General features: G+C 38.3%; 2 protein-coding genes across 2 annotated transcripts; one reads left to right on the top strand and one right to left on the bottom strand.

Annotated features, from left to right (window-relative positions):
• Positions 1 to 2,041: 2,041 nt before the first annotated feature.
• On the bottom strand, positions 2,042 to 8,526 carry LOC122052745 (SWI/SNF chromatin-remodeling complex subunit SNF5-like). Its single transcript, XM_042614428.1, has 2 exons — positions 7,912 to 8,526; positions 2,042 to 2,963 (listed from the first exon to the last, which is right to left on the bottom strand). The coding sequence occupies exons 1-2, from the start codon at positions 8,451 to 8,453 to the stop codon at positions 2,333 to 2,335; spliced, it is 1,173 nt and encodes a 390-aa protein (XP_042470362.1). The 5' UTR covers positions 8,454 to 8,526; the 3' UTR covers positions 2,042 to 2,332.
• Positions 8,527 to 9,826: 1,300 nt separating this feature from the next.
• LOC122052744 (chalcone synthase 2-like) lies at positions 9,827 to 11,435 on the top strand. The gene is made up of 2 exons (XM_042614427.1): positions 9,827 to 10,076; positions 10,190 to 11,435. The coding sequence occupies exons 1-2, from the start codon at positions 9,893 to 9,895 to the stop codon at positions 11,191 to 11,193; spliced, it is 1,188 nt and encodes a 395-aa protein (XP_042470361.1). The 5' UTR covers positions 9,827 to 9,892; the 3' UTR covers positions 11,194 to 11,435.
• Positions 11,436 to 18,028: the final 6,593 nt, after the last annotated feature.

Genomic DNA, 18,028 nt, shown 5'->3' with positions numbered 1-18,028 from the left:
TATAAATGACCCCAAAGACATGACGGAGGTCGATAGTTAAGTTGATGTGATAGTTAGTTAAGATAAAATGATAGTTAAAATCCGAGTGTGCATATTCGAACGAATCATCTCTCAAAAGTAGAGTTTCCAATATAAATCCAGACGATCATAGAGCCGGTCCGATTTAAGGGGTCCAACTCTCCAATTTTCCAATGTAAGGTTATCAGCATATAGTCAGTCAAACCCTTAAGTCGGCAGGACATACGAGGTCTAGCTTCCCACTTCTCCTGTATAAGTCTTTGAGCATATAGTCGATCGGGTCCTAAAGCTGGTCAGACATACAGGGCTTAACTCCTTACTTCTCCTATGCAAGTCTCTCGACATATATCCGTCTGGACCTATAGTCGATTGAGTCTCCTCTAAGAGATAGCATTGTTAGGAAATCGAAACAACTTGTCAAAGAAAAACAACTACTCACCATAGAATATTTTTTTATTCTAGTATATAATGCAATTGAACCTTCCTTTGTCTAAAGGAGAATTGTTGTGGATACTCTAATATAGGGGTGTAAATAAATCAAACTACTCGTAAGTCGCTCACGAGCAGCTCGATCAAAACTCAACTCAAACTTGAAGTTGACTGAACTTGAGCCAAGTTTGAGCCAACTTGATTAGAATAAAATCAAGCCGAGCTCGAGCCTAATTATTATTGGTTCGATGGCTCATCGAGCCAAACAGGCCAATAATAATAATAATAATAATAATAATAATAATAATAATAATAATAATAATAATAATAATATACTTTTATAATATATAATATATTAATTTTTTTATTAAAAATAATAAAATATATCGAGATTGAGCTCGAGCTCAACTTCACATGCTCGAGCGAACTCGAGCTCAAGTCGAGCCGGTATAAATCGAGTCAAGGCACGCTCGAGCTTAGGCTGGCTAAAGCAAAGCTCGTTTACAGTCCTACTCTGACACCAGATGTTTTCTACTGCCTCATTAGTGCGGAGATTATGAAAGACGGTATAAAAAAGATCATCTCCATTGGCCAAATTTGTTATGATAAACAAAAACATCCGTGCATACATTCACACATGGATGGGCACGATTATTTCACTACTCATCTTTTTCTCTATTTCGCTCTATTACTATTCTGACTTGAACATCGAAGTACCTGTGTCAAAGATCTTCTACCTGATTCTCACTCTAATATTTCCATAGACTTTATCTATGATATACATAGATCCATAGCTCTAGCTCCAGATTTGTTCACATCATCAAGAACTTTGTCCCCTTACTATTAATATCAAAGTCATATAGCCAATGTACCACCTTTTCATTTTCGGATCGGATCAATAAAAATAAAATTATTCTTACCAAGTGGTGTAAAATAAAAGAAATATATATATAACGAAGTCATCGTTGTAATGCAGACCCTGATCCTGATGGCCAAATTCCCGGAGTCTGATGGCGATGTTAACGTTATCTTGCTCGTGACGTCGCTGTTATTCTGGAACACGATGTTCCCGACCACCACAAAAAAAAAAAATATATATATATATATATATATATATATATATATATATATATATATATATACCACGTGGCACCAGTCCAATTCTAATGTGGCAGTGTGCATGTCAAATCAATCACTTTGCTAGCCGCCTCTTGCCGGTTGTGGACCAGCTTCGTCCGCCTGTCCACAATCAAGACCCCTGTGGATCACCCACTTTTGCTGGATAATGGTGACTTTTAATGTAACGAGTGATTAATGTTTGGATTAGGGTTTGTGTAAAACCAGGGAATAAATTCACCTCCCAATGCTTTCTTAGGAATGCTAAATTCTCTTCTATCCAAACAAAAAAAAAGAGAAGCGAATCGATCCTAGTTTTAAGAGGGGTGTAGTGTTGTATCAATCTTAAACCACCACAGCCATCAAAGACATCAATCAACATCATCCCAAGCTGATGCAGGAAGAGCATCCCTTCTCGTACGACAAGTCATTTTGCCAATGATTTCGTGTCCCATGGCTATTTAATGTATCGCAGTCCTGAATCCTCAATCAAGTCTGCCTTACGGGCAAATTAGAACTTAGACTAGTTTCCACAGAGTTCAAGTAGAGCATACTGCGAACCCACATGTTAATCTTTAAACTAAAGAGAAAGGGGGAAATAATAGCTATAATGAGAGGGGAAACCTTCTAAATCAACTTTTGCGTTAATTGTGGTGATGCGCATTCTCGCATGGAAACGAGCAACTCAGTCTTGCTGAAATTTGTTTCTGCTCGGGTAAAGTTGGAATATCAGGTTTCTGTGGAGAGTCTCGGCCAAGTTACCTTATTATCACCTAGAATTTAAGTCCAGCTCCCCGGCTTCCCGCCACTCACCTTGCGCATCAGTGTCTCCATTTTCCGGTTCATTCTCATCGTTCAAGAAATCTTCGGACGGCTCTTCATCTTCTCTTTGAGCATTTCCCCACCCATGAATTTCGTCCATGTTACCTCCCTGTTCAGGCACAATGTCATGCCCAGAACCAGATTCCGTGAGGCCAGCAGCACTTGCCCTCATGGGGGCACGAGCATACATTTCTGCATGTGCTTGTGCTTCTGCTCGAGCATGTTCAGCCTGAGCCATTGCCATCCGCATTTTGGCCTCCGCTGCTTCCCTTCCAGCTTTCTCCCGAGACTCAATTTCAGCTCTGATTCCCAATAGAGCCTGCTTCTCTTCTTGCAGCAAAGCCTGCTCGATCATAAGTCTCTCCTCCGACCTGAATTCTCCTTGAGCACGCTTCCGTGTCATTATGTTGAAAGCAAGGACTTGCTTCTCAAATGTAGTTGTGAACTCTGCAATCTTTGCAAGAATGTTATTATCCCATTGCTGAATCCGTGAAAATATCTGACCAGTGGTATCACTATCAAGAATTCTGTCATCTTCTTCTGCCTCATAATCAGATACCACATGATAGGGCAGAAGCCTAAAACGTGAAGAGAAAAAAAATAATAATTATGAATCAAGTCAATCATGGTCTACCAAATAAATTTCTCTGACATCTTATATTTCTTTTAGCATAATACAACAAAGAGTATTGTAAGAAATGATTCAAAGCCAAAAATTAGTAGCGGAAAAATGCCACCAGAAAGGTGGAAAAATCAGGAAGAATCAACAAGAAGAGGAAGCACGCACATACACAATCAATTCAACTATGAAAACTGAACCACTGAAATCATGAAATGTCATGTTTCTATAGGCATATTAATGATTAATCTAATCATGTTTCTGTAGACATGATTGGAGAAATATCTTTAAAACGGAGCAGATAACAATCTGTTGGAGAGAACTGATTTAATGTCCCTTATCACTGACCAGAAACCAATCAGAACTAATCCATAGTTTGTTTTAAAATGTTCTCTTATAGAATTTTTATGCATACTTCATATTTTGCAGATCAATTATAAGTAGTAGCTATCAACCTTCATTTCTTCTTTCATTTCATGTTCCCTTCTTAAAACTGTTTCAAAGATTCTGTCTAATCCAGGATGGCAATCAACTGTAATTGACGAAATGGCAACACCTGAAATTGTTGCTGTTGGGTATTCATTATAATGACCTCACCTGAAAGCATTACAGATCTATTGAAGGTTGAATTAGTGGCTAAAAGTCACTCAAGTTGTTCATTATCTTGCTACCCTTTGTTATGGCAAGGGTTTAGGTTGGCAAACTAATTTCAGTGGTCATAATATCAATTAGACATCAAGAATGGTTTTTGACATAATTAAACTCTTCGATTTACTGCTCAAAAGGGAGATTAATTTGATGTCTAAATTGAAGAAGTCTCTACATGGGCTCAGGAAATCCCTAGAGCAAGTTGGTAAATTCAGCTCTACTCTCTATCAATTTGGGAGGATCAGAAATATATCAAATGCCTCGGTATTTTATCAATGCTCTTACTCGAAAAAAACATATCCTTTTATCATTTCTGTGAATAATATGGCACCTCTATTGAAATTAAAAAAAAAAAGACTAGAGGCATACCTTGACTAACATTTCCAAAAATCTTAGTAACCTAGAGAATTTTCTTGGCATAAGGTTACTCAGTTAAGAGGAGAGATCTATACCCCTTAATAGAATATGTATTTGGCATGCTCAAGGAGGTTAGTATGTAAGAGGAAAACTAGTTGATATTCCCATAGACTGTAATGTTATTTCCTAATACCAGAACACAAGTTATTATGAAATATGGGAAACATACAGGAGACTAGTTAAAAAATTGCACTACCTTGTAGTCACTTAGTCAGATGTCTCGTTTATTGTTAGTGAGATCAGTCAATTCTGTGGGGTTCTATGATATGACAATTGGAAACCAACCTTAAAGATTTTATGATATCACAAGAATGTGCTAGTAAATACTCTCCTACACTCGTACTGAACATACCATATAAATTGTGCTGTATACAGATAGAGATTAGTATACTCTAGCACAAATAGGAGATTCACACCAAGATATTGCATTCTACTTGGAGGAAAACCACGAGTGGAGTATAAACTCATAGCTCTTGCTGCATGTGAGTTCATCTGACTCAGAGTTAATAATTAAGGGGCGTAAACTTCCAAGTGAGTAAATGCACGTTGCTTCCAATCTTGATCTTCATTAGAGAATGTAACAAATATTTAAGATATCATAAAATTGAATATCTGTAATAAATTAGAATTTTATAATGTTTTGAATCAACTTAATGCTCCATTTACTCTAGAGTGTGGATGAGGAAAGGAAAGGAATTTATGGTGGAAAATTATCCTCAGAGGAAGAGAAAAGAAAGGGTGAAGAAACATCTTCCTTTCATTGTTTGTTTATCTCAGTAGAGAAAGGTGGATACATATAATGTAATTTTATAAATAAAAAAGGATATATGCGTCATTTTTTGGATACATGAGATAATTTTGTGAGTTAAAAGAGTACATGCGTCATTTTTTTAGGTATATGGTGTAATTTTGTGAATGAAATGGAGTACATGCATCATTTTTTTTTCCATCCGTTGCTTTCAGTCCGATTTTGAGGTGATCAATTTTGGCTCCAAAATTATCCGTTGATGGATTGCGTTTCTCTTCCTTCTGAAAATTTTAATGAAATAAACAACAGAAACTTTTCCACTGCGGAAAGTTTTCCTTCGTTTAACTTTCTGCTCTCCCAAGTAAACTGACCATAAAGGAGAGTGTTGAGAAACAAATGCAAATAAAATAGAACTCCATTGCAAACATACCAAACTAAGAGGAGTAAATGTTAGTGAACAGGCATGATAATAATAATCTAGGAAAACGAGCCCTAATAAATGTTTCCTTTTAGCAAAAATGACTGCCTGAACACTTAAATTATGTCGTTCCTAGCCTCCTAGAAGCATATAAACAGAGCAAGTTTCAACCACCTGTCTTCCGTAGAGATATCTGATTTCCACAACAGTTCTTCTTTAGGTAGCATAACAGAAAGACTTGGAAAAGGAATGAATCTGACCTACCCAGAGTGCTATCGTTGTCTATCTAATTATTAGCTCGCAATTAAATCTACTAAATATGATCTATAATACTTTCTGACCTCTCTCTTTGAGCTATTATGTATAGGAGCCAGAGAGTCAAATGTATGAGAGAAGGATGAAATAACAATTAGTTGATTCTAACAAAATTCAAATGTCCATGGTCTAGTATCATAAACCACAATTAGTCAGCCAAATAAAGAGATGCACATACCAATTCCTGGCCGCTAATTACAGTCATCTAATTGTTTGAGCAAACAAAGTACTAGTATTTTGGCTTTCTTTCAAGGGCTAAGTTTTTTTCTTCCAGGTCTAATTGGTGCAACAGTCCTTCAGAGTGGATGTTCGTGTTGATATTAGGCAGTGAAAGAAAAAATAGAGAGGCAACAAGAATGTTGACCAAGCTAGTTGTTCACCATAAATTATGACAGAACTAATCAGAAAATTCACACGTAAATTAATATGCATAACCATTTCTGCAGAACAGAAAAAATCATAGTTTAGAGACAAAACAAAAGGCAATGGACATCATCATCATCACAGCTAAGGTACTTCCTTTATCATTAAACAATGATGATTCATAATCCAACAGTCATACTATGTAGATAATTATATTTCACTAAATAAGCTAGCAAATTGGCAATAAACTACAAGGTTGAATATATATCAGAAAGAAAAATGATCAAACTCAAGGCAACACTAGTTCTTCCAAGTCTTGCGCCAAGGCCTATATTTGTACATAAATGACCCATAATGCTCTATGTGAGACTATACAAGAGTGACATATTCTCGTTAAGTCACTTACGGCTTGGCTTGAGGCCCAGCTAAAACTTATCCTAATTGTGAGACCATAGCAATGGCTCACCGAAACAAATACCCCTTTCTAATTGGATCGCTTCAAGAAGTCAAGTCATAGGTCCTTTTGATGCTGTGTATCCTGATATACTTTAATGAGAAAATTTATTAACAATTTAATAGGTCTTGAACATCGCTCTCACCTAAATGTTATTAAGCCATGTTTGTGATAATTCACTTATCAAACAAATGCAAGCATAAACCAGTATTCATCTTACACTAGTGGCATAGCTTTTTCAGTCCAATAATTCATATAATGGAATGATTTAATTTTTTTGAACTTTAATAGGTCTTGAACATCGCTCTCACCTAAATGTTATTAAGCCATGTTTGTGATAATTCACTTATCAAACAAATGCAAGCATAAACCAGTATTCATCTTACACTAGTGGCGTAGCTTTTTCAGTCCAATAATTCATATAATGGAATGATTTAATCTTTTTGAACAGCAACATCCTATTATTAAATTTCCTGCTAACCTTTTTCTCTAAGAACAAATCTCAGAACATATATCGGGGAACAAAGGCAAACCTTACCACTTATAAAATGCAGTTTAGACTAACATTCAGGAAATCATAGATGTTGGAGGATTAATAATTCAGAAACAAGGCTAATTTTCTTCCTTTGATTTGATCTATCATTTCCTAATTTCAATATATTATGATTTTAACTGAATATGAATTTTAAATTTTGTTTCAATCTATTATTGGTTCCTACAAATGCTAGTCATTATTCTCCCCATCTGATGCAAGCAATAATAGTGATCTTGTGGCACTAATATAAACATGAATGATAAATCTACAACAGTAGTACCATATAGGGTTTGATCAAAGGAGATGGCTGAAGGTATGAAAGCTAAAAATACAAAATAATCTAGTGTCAAAGGGAATATAAAGGTTGAAGATGATTGAGACAATATAACTAACAATCAGGAGGTGATTTTTACAAATAGTCAGAGCTGAATGTGGTAATCATGTCAGGCATTTAATGGAACACAAGGATCACGAATCATGTGTACATCAAAGATATTAATAAACAAGAGGATCTAAAGCTCAGGATTTAAATTTAAATTTAAAGAACAATAAAGCACAATGACTCAGATAGCAAACAGTTGAATTGCTGTATAATTCATCGGCAATTTACCATAAAAGATTCTCACTGTTGGTTGATACCAGAAAATATCTACTTCTTTCTAATGGTTTCCATAATCTAGAAACACAAGATCTACACTTCTCGTTTCTTGCAATCTGATTTACGAAGTTTTTGAGCAATGAACCGAGATCCTAGGATGAAATTATATTGTGTCATCTAGTGAGAACCCTAATTCCAGCTTGTTTTTTTCCCCCAGTTTCTGCGTCATCCATTTTAACAAACCCTAATTCCCAATTCTTTCAGAGGAGACACAGTATAAAATGCTAATTATTTCCTTTACGAACGCTAAGAATGGCAATCGTAAGAAAAGGAAAAAGCATGCACGGAAACCCTAAAATGCGAGCGAGGATCAAAGGTGCAAGCCGGTGGAACCCTAGGAAGAGGAAATACCTGAGAACAGCATCCTCAACGGAGGCGAAGGGCCGCTTGAAGTCAGGGTTACAGACCATCATGGCGTCCTTCTGGGCCATTTCCACCTCCAAGGGGTTCCCTGGCCTTCCGATACCTACCCCCACGCCAGATGGCCGCGCCGGCTGGGCCTGGGGAGGGTGATGGTGGAGATTCGTAGCGGAAGGTGGCTGTGAGGAGGAAGGCGGCGGGGCGGGGCCCTGAAAGTGGAGGGATCGCAGGCCGGGTGCGCGGAGGTGGGCGTCGATATTGGAGGGGAAGCGAGAGATGGCCTGCTGCTGTTGCAGGAGGCTATAAGGTGACTGGTGCTGCCCCGATTGCTGCTTCTGCTGCTGTTGCTGGCGCTGTAGCTGCTGCAGCTGCTGCTGCTGCTGCAGATGGAACTGTTGCTGCTGGTGCTGTTGCTGCTGCTGCTGCATGAGGAAGAGCTGCTGTTGATGCTGCTGCATGAGAAGCTGCTGGTGTTGTTGCTGCTGCTGATGCTGCGCCATTGAGTTGTTGTTGTTGTTGTTGGACTCCGCCATCGCTCTTTTTCCCTGTCGCTCTCTCGCTGTTGTGTGTGATCGTGTATATGTGCGATCTAGGAAGAAACAAGGAAAGAAGAAATACAAATAGCAGGCCCTTAGTGGGCTCTATATATAGGCCCTATTAAGGCCTATTTTCTATGTGTAAACAAAACTAACATATCAATTATTGAATGGCGAAAAAAATCAAAGGGCGTAAAGTAGTGAGCGAATGAAAAATATGGTATTAAAAAAATGGAAAGAGCTTAAAATACTAGCCTATTAGAGAAAGGATTGATGCGAGGTGAGCTCTAATGCAACCTAAAAGATGATGGTTCAACTAGTATAAAGGAATATGGCAGGCAGAAAATTCAAAAACTCTGGTGTATTTGATAGACTAAAATACTAGCTAATTAGATTTTTTTTAATAATTTAGATGTAGATTGATACTGTAGGTGACTGGTTCAATCTTATAAATTTTTTTTTTATCAACTATCAAAAGTTATTCAAACTTCTCAAGGGCAATATGCTACAAGTGAGACTTGAATCATTCCACGATAGGGTTAAAATCATGATTTTTCTTTATTAGCACCAGATATTCAATCCTTTTGGCCAAATAATCCAAGAGATGATTGCTTCGGTCGAACCAAAGTTTCTGATTGGCCATCAAAATAAATCCAAAAGTGCTCGTAATGGACAATTAAGCAGCACAATATTCCAAATTTATCATCCTACTGGAATTTTTTTTTTATTATTGCTGCAGCTAGAAATAGAACCGTGAATACTTCGGATTAAAATCTTAGCAAATTAGATTTTAGGATGATGAGTAAATAATTTATCAAATTAATATGATAAAAGGTGATTCAGTCGTCCCTAGCGTTATGCAGACCCTAGCATTATGCTCGGAGGAAAGAGTTCATCAAATCAAGATGGCAAAAAGCGAATACGCTCACTCCAGCATCCCGCTAATCCGTCCTAAGATTAATATGAAGGAAATAAATCATGAACAACTATTAATGTATTTACCTCAACTTTAACAAAATTCGAACTCAACTCATGTGCTAACCAATATACGTCTCAAAGAGACAAGAGTTCATCAAACCAAGAGTTAACTCTTTGGAGGTTTTTATTTCTATATGCGGTGGAAATTTGCTTGGTAAGAGATCATAAGTTTTATTCGGAGCAGCGAAGCGCGTGGCCTATGGATGCATCGGTGCTCCTACCAAACTTCCTTTCTTCAGGTCTCGTGGCTTCGTATCTGCCCGTCCGTCGGACCTAACACCTGCTTTGGATGAACCCAACTCCTGTTCGTCTTCTTCGTCCTTCAATTTCCAACTACCACCTCTTAATTAATTAATCGCCCCCTCCTTTGTTTTTCGTCTACCTCGCCGGTATATATAGCTGTGAAGTGTAGTCGAAGTGCCACACAACGAAGAGACTTGTTAGCTACGACTACGAGAATGGCCAAGCTAGTAGTGTCTGAGATTCGGAGGTCTCAGCGGGCGGAGGGGGCTGCGGCGGTGCTGGCCATCGGCACCGCCAACCCTCCCAACGTCGTCTACCAGGCCGACTACCCGGACTACTACTTCCGCATCACCAGAAGCGAGCACCTCACCGAGCTCAAGGAAAAATTCAAGAGAATGTGTACGTAACGTAATAATTAAGTAATTAATGGACGATGGATGATCAGAATTCAGAAGGATGTGATTTTAATATATATATATATATATACGCGTGCATGGATTTGATGTGTGCAGGTGATAAATCGATGATCAGGAAGCGTCACATGTACTTGACGGAGGAGATCTTGAAGGAGAACCCGAAGATGTGCGCGTACATGGAGCCGTCGCTGGACGCCCGGCAGGACATTGTGGTGGTGGAGGTGCCGAAGATGGGGAAGGAGGCTGCGGCGAAGGCGATCAAGGAGTGGGGGCAGCCCAAGTCCAAGATCACCCACCTCGTCTTCTGCACGACCAGCGGGGTCGACATGCCCGGCGCCGACTACCAGCTCACCAAGCTCCTTGGCCTCCGCCCGTCGGTGAACCGCTTCATGATGTACCAGCAAGGCTGCTTCGCCGGCGGCACCGTCCTCCGCCTCGCCAAGGACTTGGCGGAGAACAACCGCGGCGCCCGCGTCCTGGTCGTCTGCTCCGAGATCACGGCGGTGACCTTCCGCGGGCCTTCCGACTCGCACCTCGACAGCATGGTGGGGCAGGCTCTGTTCGCGGACGGCGCCGCCGCGATCATCGTCGGCGCGGACCCGGACCCGGCGACTGAGCGGCCGCTGTTCGAGCTGGTGTCGGCGAGCCAGACGATTCTGCCGGACTCGGAGGGGGCGATCGACGGCCACCTGCGGGAGGTGGGGCTGACCTTCCACCTGCTTAAGGACGTGCCGGGCCTCATCTCCAAGAACATCGAGAAGAGCCTGGCGGAGGCGTTCAAGCCGCTGGGCATCAGCGACTGGAACTCCCTCTTCTGGATCGCCCACCCGGGCGGACCCGCCATCCTCGACCAGGTGGAGGCCAAGCTTGCGCTCGACAAGAACAAGATGAAGGCCACGAGGGACGTGCTGAGCGAGTACGGCAACATGTCCAGCGCCTGCGTCCTCTTCATTCTCGACGAGATGAGGCGCCGCTCGGCCGAGGAGGGGAAGGCCACCACCGGCGAAGGGCTGGAATGGGGAGTTCTCTTCGGCTTCGGCCCCGGCCTAACCGTCGAGACCGTCGTCCTGCACAGCGTCCCCATCGCCGCCGCTCACTGATCCATCCATCTTCAGGCCATCGCCGTCCACCCAACGCGAGATCCTTTATTAGCCACTGTGCGTTTGTGTTCGATCGACTAGATAATTATAATATGTATGGCAAATAAGTTGGTAATAATTATAATTGTGATATTGCAGGCTTGCAGCAATTAATTCGCGTACGTCGAAATTGAAGAACATGTTTGAATATTGAACACAATGCGTTTTGTTTTGTACTAATAAATTGAGCAATTCAAGAATTACTCGTGGGTAGTTCTCGTGGTTGTTGGCCTGGGTGCCTTGGAGGAGGGGGGATCGCCGGAATCTAGTTAACTATCTCTTTCTCATTTATTTTCGTCTCTTTCTGGTAGAGGTAAACACGCTATGAACCAGCTAGGTAAAATCCGATCCAATTAAAAGCATATTGAATCATATAACATCGAATATGATCTGATCCTATAAAAATTTTCATTAACGGAAAGTGCTCGTGTGGCCGGTGACTCAAAAATTCAATATATCATAGTTACGTGGCCTATTTCGAGAAAAAAATCTTTACAAATACACTGTAAATATGGATTGAACTATGGATATTTAGATAACAACTTGACAGTGGAATAAAATTTGAAATTAAAAAAAATGATAAATTAGGTAACAATGAACACGATCGATCTGACCTATGAAAAATTTTCACCGGATAGTTGGGGATAGAATCATAAATATCTGGATGATAACTTAACGGTCCTTCTACCCACCCTAGCTTCGGAGGGTAAAATCTGAAATTAAACAAATAATAATAATTTCAATTAGATTCATTGACTATCCCTAGGGTGATTGACCTAGTCCCATAGAAGTTTTTCATCGATCATCAGGATAAATCAAGAAGTACACATGACAGGTAGCTTAGAAACTCAGTATCTTTTGATTACATCTTCATTATATAATAATTTAGATGTCCTATCACAACACTATAATTGAAGGACACAAAATTTGAAATTAAGATTCACCGAATAAAATGTATTACAATATAATTATAATACATTTAATTATTTAATTATAATGATGTTTTTTTTTTAAATAGATAGTTGACTATACACCGTCACGCTATGAGTTTTTTTTGTTTATCTTGTTATTGTTATCGATTGAAAATGTGTGTAAGACAAAATCAACCTTTCAACTAAAATTGAATAAATGGTATAAATTAGAAAAAAAAAATACAGAATTATGGAAGAAGTCCTCTCCACTGTTGTCGGCTAGGGTAGCTTTGCCAACAATGTTAATTCGTAATAATCATATTTTTTTTTAAAATTATGATTTATGTTCCTTTGTTACGCTGCTTAAAAATCTAAATGAATGATAATTTTTCGACATACAAAACCGCCTCTAGCAACGAGCACAGATTATTATGCGGTGAATTAATTTGTGCCTACATTTTATCACGGAAATACAAACGTCTCGAAGCTCAGAGAAGGAACGAGGAAGAAAAATCAATATATTTATTTATTTATTACTATGGGGTTATTCATATTCCTATTAAAGTTATTTTTTATTTTTTATTTTCATATTCCAACGGGATACTCATGTGAGGACCATGGTTTGCTACCCACCGACGGTGACATCTCTAATCTCGCTAACTAGTTTGAAAGGTTATTGCCAACCTCTTCATTAAAATTCCTTCACTTTCAAATTTTTTTTGTTACAATTCCGAATAGTATTTATCATTTTTTTTAATATAATGTGTCTTAATTTAGACAGACTATTTTCTTGAAAGTAGAACTTTTAATTAGATTACTAGTCATCGTGCACTGAAGACTAAATTAATATGCAGGCCGTAACAGGGCCGGTCCTGAATTTTGGCATCCTTGGGCAAAAAGAGAAAAGAGGTCTCTATAGGATTTTTTTTTTATTTATGTACAATTTAAATATAGTTTAATATAAAAACTTAAAAATTAATATATTTTATTTAAAATATGATAAACTCCATACAAAATATATTTGTCAAATTTTTTCAAAAAGTACCGTATAAAATATGTTTTCTAAGTTTCTCTAAAAAATGTAATACCTACAAATATTAAAAAAAAATAAGTATGAAATAATCATTGGAAAAATCTATATCTTTTAGAATTTTGAGAAGCCAAATCATCAATAAGGTCTTCAAAATTAAGTTTTTCTAACACCTCATTTTCGATATATAGAATTATCAAGTCATTTACATTCAAATCATTATCATCATTTTCTCTTAATTCTTCCTACTCATTCGTTGAATGATTATGATCATCATTTTCTCTCAATTCTTCCCGCTCATTGATTGTATGATCATTTAGTTCTTCTTGATTACTCAATTGTTGCTCATTTGTTGCATGATCATTTAGTTTTTCTTGACTTTCTTCTTATAATTCATCAACTGAATCTTTAAATGAAGAGCTAGTTTTAAAAAACTTATGAAGAACACCTTTATGAGTTTTAATAATCTGTTTCACTAGTTTTCTTTTATTTCTTTTCTGCTCCAAGATTAATATTCCTTTAGAAACATATTTATACTATAAATTTCAAGTGTAAAAATAAAATACACAAAACCAGTAACAAAACTAATAATGAAACAAACACAAGCAGTGAAAATAATAGTCAAAGAACAATAAAGCCTAGTTTGTACTTGAAGCAATCGATATAATCTATTATATGATGATTAAAATTGGGATGATTTATTTAAATTCTTTTAAATCTATAAGAAAAAATATAAAATATTGGCTCCAATATAATATTAAAAATTAATATTGAATATTGACAATAAGAAAAAATATAGATAAGTAGGTAACTTACTTTGTAAGTTTATATATTGAAGAATGATGAAATTAAAATTTCAATTGGAGAATAAACTTTTCTGATTTAATTAGAAGAGATTAAAAGGAGAAGAAGAGAGTAAATTAGTGTTCAGTATTCATACTTTACTCTAGAGTCTTATATAACTTCTGTAAACAAATTAATGAATAAAGAATTGTACAAGAAATAAAATCTTAGAAAGAGAACAATGAATCGTTTACCTTTGTTCTTTTTTTCTTTCTTTTCTTTTTTTATATATTTTTCTTAAATTTTAATAGAAAATATATATATATTTCTGGACCTTTATTAAAATAATTCAACAATATATATATATATATATATATATATATATATATATATATATATATATATATATATATATATATATATACACTTTTGATATCCTGTGCGCCCGCACAGTGCGCGACTGTGCGCGCACAGGATATCACTGATTTTATTTTTTTTATTTTTTGAATAAAAAAAATAATTAAAATATTTTTTTAAAATTTTATTTCTAGGGTTCAGGCTTTGAGTTATAGTATCAAAGCTATTTTTTTTTAGATTTTACCTCTAGGGTTCAGGCTTTGGGTTATAGTATCAAAGCTATTTAGGGTTCAGGCTTTGGGTTATAGTATCAAAACTATTTTTTTTTTAGATTTTACCTTTAGGGTTCAGGCTTTGGGTTATAGTATCAAAGTTATTTTTTTTTATTTTACCTCTAGGGTTCAGGTTTTGGGCTATAGTATCAAAGTTATTTTTTTTAGATTTTACCTCTAGGGTTCAGACTTCCCAATTAGGTTATAGTGTTTGGTTTTAAAAATAAAATAAAATAAAATTAATTTAAGTATTTATTGAGTATTGTAATATGTTGAGGGGATATATTAATGTATTAAAAATTTATATAAGGAAATGTTAATTTTTTAATTTTTTTTTAAAATTTAAAATATTTAAAAAAATTAAAAAATTTTAAAAAAACTATTAATTGATCTCCTGTGCGACGCGCACTGTGCGCATTTCGTAGGAGATCAAAACTCTATATATATATATATATATATATATATATATATATATATATATATATATATATATATATATATATATATATAGACCTTTATTAAAATAATCCAATAAAATATATTTTTTTAGGTTTTTATTAAAATAATTTAATTATATATAATATATATTATATATGCATATCAAATTTGGGGGCCCCTAAAAATCGGGGGCCCTTGGCCGTCGCCCCCGGTGACATGCCTCAGGGCCGGCCCTGGGCCGTAAATTGGATTTATTAAAGATACACCAAGTCTATGCATATAGTAGCTCGAGAACTCATTTATAAAAAATTAATTTAATTTTTTATATTAAATATTTATATGATAAAAATAAATACTATATTTGATTTTAGTCAAAATGAGAGAAAGATGTATTTTCTAACATTGCCATAAAGGTATTTATAGAAGATTTTCTATTTATGATGTTGTTAATTCTAAGATGTGAGACTAAAGAAAATATATATTTTTTATAAAAAATAATTAGAAAAAATTATTAATAAATTTTAAAATTATTTTTAGTATAAAAAAGATATTAATATAATTATATTTTAGACTTCATCAAAATTAGCTATTAGACGATTCAATTTTTTAATTAAATAGGAAGTGATCTGGTGATAAGGAAGGGTCTCGGTCAGTAGGGTGGTCAACGACATGGTGAAGGTCAAAGTCCGATCGGGCAACCCCCTCTCCCGCTTGGGAGTAAGAGGATCCGAGCGGATACCAGTACAGCTCGACTCCATATCGAGCTTCCGACACTCAGAACAGACAAAGTAGGTGTCGAGCGGCTAGACCGCTTAGACGCACATCTAGACACAACTCTACCCTACATAACGTGGAACCAGGATAGTGAGATGTTGGCCAAGTGGTCATTCCGCTTGGTCCGATAACAAGGCCCGTCGAACGGCCAGGGCTGACCGAGCGTCCATCCCGCTCAGTCCACTAACAGACAAAAGCAAGATTAGTCGATATCCTCATAGGGACTCGCGCCATCGACAAACGACATGGTTGGTGGCATGGACAGGCAGAGGATCGTACGGTGGAAGCTTCCACTGTCTTGTCAGAGATATGCTTGGGTCGTTAAGGTATGGTGTCAGACACACTTTTCTGACACGCCTCTTCAGAATATGCTTTGAGGAGCGTGCACGCATCGGGGAGAGTGCACACACTCCCAGGAGAGTCCTATATAAAGACCCTCAAGCTTCGATAGAGGTATGCATAATCTCTACTGTAGTCACAGTTACTCTTCCATTTTACTTCCTCGTTTCTTCTACATCGTCGGTGTTTGACTTGAGTGTCAGAGGGCCATCGCCGGAGAACCCCCCCTGGCTCAGCACTAAGGTTGTTGTGGTTATAGGCTTCATTGACGAGGAGTCCACCACCAGTCATCCGGAGCACCACGTCCCCAGCATTCATTGCCTCGACTCTCGGATAGGATCAAATTTGGCGTCGTCTGTGGGAACGCACCTGCATCCGAGCCGGGAAAATGGAAGAAGCTGGACGAATTCACACCGTGACACTCACTCAAGAGGAGCTCGACGCGCTAATACAAACGCGAGCGGCAATGATCGTCGAGCAACAGCAGCAAAATGCACTAGCCGACCGACTAGCGCAACAAGCAACGTCGGCCTCTGGAGGCCGAGCGACTCACGACAACCGACCGGAGTAATATTCTATTTGGGGGCAAAATAGACTACCGACCGACACGCATGGAGAAGCTCCACCTGCGCCTATTCCATTTCATCGGACTCTTTTCCAAACGCCCTCAGAGATTGCACAAGAAAATCAAGGGAAGGGATCTTCTGCAGATGAAGCACCCGTTCGAGACGCAAGAAAAGGCAAGGCGCCCCGAGCCGACGCATCTCCCGAGCGGATCAACAGCCAGTTCTCTGAGGCGATACTGTGAGACCCATTGCCAAGGCACTACGCTCCATTAACAATCGGAGAATACAGCGGATCGACCGATCCGGATGATCATTTGGGAAAGTTCGACAACGCTGCAACACTTCACCAATACACAGATGGGGTGAAGTGCTGAGTCTTTCTCACAATGCTGTCTGGCTCAGCCCAACGATGGTTCAGGAGGCTATCAGACAGATCAATACAAAGCTTCAAGGATTTCCAAATGGCCTTCCTGTTGGGACCTTGACGTTCGCTAGAGGGGGGGATGAATAGCGTCTTATCCAAATCGTTGCTTCCTACGTTTGTTAGTGCACAGCGGAAACAAAAATACTAACAAACAAAAGCAAAGCTAACCCTAGAAAACAATAAACAAGAAGCAAACCTAATGACACGTTGTTTAATGCGGTTCGGAGATGAAGCTCCTACTCCATGGCTATCCGTAAGGTGGACGATCCTGATCCGTCGGTGGATGACTCCCTGAAAAACCTCCGGCTAGCTCGTGTAGCTCTTTGTGGGTGGAGAAACCTCGCCACAAACTCTCACCAAGGACTCTTGAGAAGCTAGGGCACTGGTAGACTACTAATAGGGGTTACCACCTCTATTTTGTCAACCTTAACCAAACTTTCAATATTTGGTTATATAGGCCACAAGTTAGAAAACCCCGCCTATCAGTCGACTGCCAAAACATGCAGTCGACTGCCTTTCGTGGAAATTCGACCGTTGCAGCCCAACGGCTCGATACCAACTCTCTGTTCACTCCCAGTTGACTGCCCCAGTCGACTGATGAAACCACCAGTCGACTGCTACAGTACAGCTACAGTAACGCTACAGTACTGCTACAGTAATTCCTAATTCTAGGATTTTACCCCGAGTACATTCACTCAACACTCGTTCTCGCCCGACCAACCTAGACCTAGCCTTCTAGCCTCCTTCATCAGCCTTACGTCCCTCGGATGCCTCCCCATCCTTCACGTCTTGCCTTCTGGAGCTTTCATCGGCCTTGTCATTATTGTCGGGTCTTCCTTTTCCAAGAGGTCGCGCCTCCGGGACTTCATCCATTGCCAAGTCACACTTGGACTTATGTTGCC

This window comes from Zingiber officinale, chromosome 3A (genome assembly GCF_018446385.1).
Source record: "Zingiber officinale cultivar Zhangliang chromosome 3A, Zo_v1.1, whole genome shotgun sequence".
NCBI lineage: Eukaryota > Viridiplantae > Streptophyta > Magnoliopsida > Zingiberales > Zingiberaceae > Zingiber > Zingiber officinale.
This window is presented reverse-complemented; position numbering and strand designations above follow the sequence as displayed.

What these genes read in the sequence shown, in the direction of transcription:
- LOC122052745 (XM_042614428.1), bottom strand. Translation starts at nt 8,453, where the DNA reads ATGGCGGAGTCCAACAACAACAACAACAACTCAATGGCGCAGCATCAG. An exon ending in GTTGAGGATGCTGTTCTCAG is followed by an intron (nt 2,964 to 7,911) that starts GTATTTCCTCTT and finishes TTCACGTTTTAG; the next exon opens with GCTTCTGCCCTATCATGTGG.
- LOC122052744 (XM_042614427.1), top strand. Translation starts at nt 9,893, where the DNA reads ATGGCCAAGCTAGTAGTGTCTGAGATTCGGAGGTCTCAGCGGGCGGAG. An exon ending in GGAAAAATTCAAGAGAATGT is followed by an intron (nt 10,077 to 10,189) that starts GTACGTAACGTA and finishes TGATGTGTGCAG; the next exon opens with GTGATAAATCGATGATCAGG.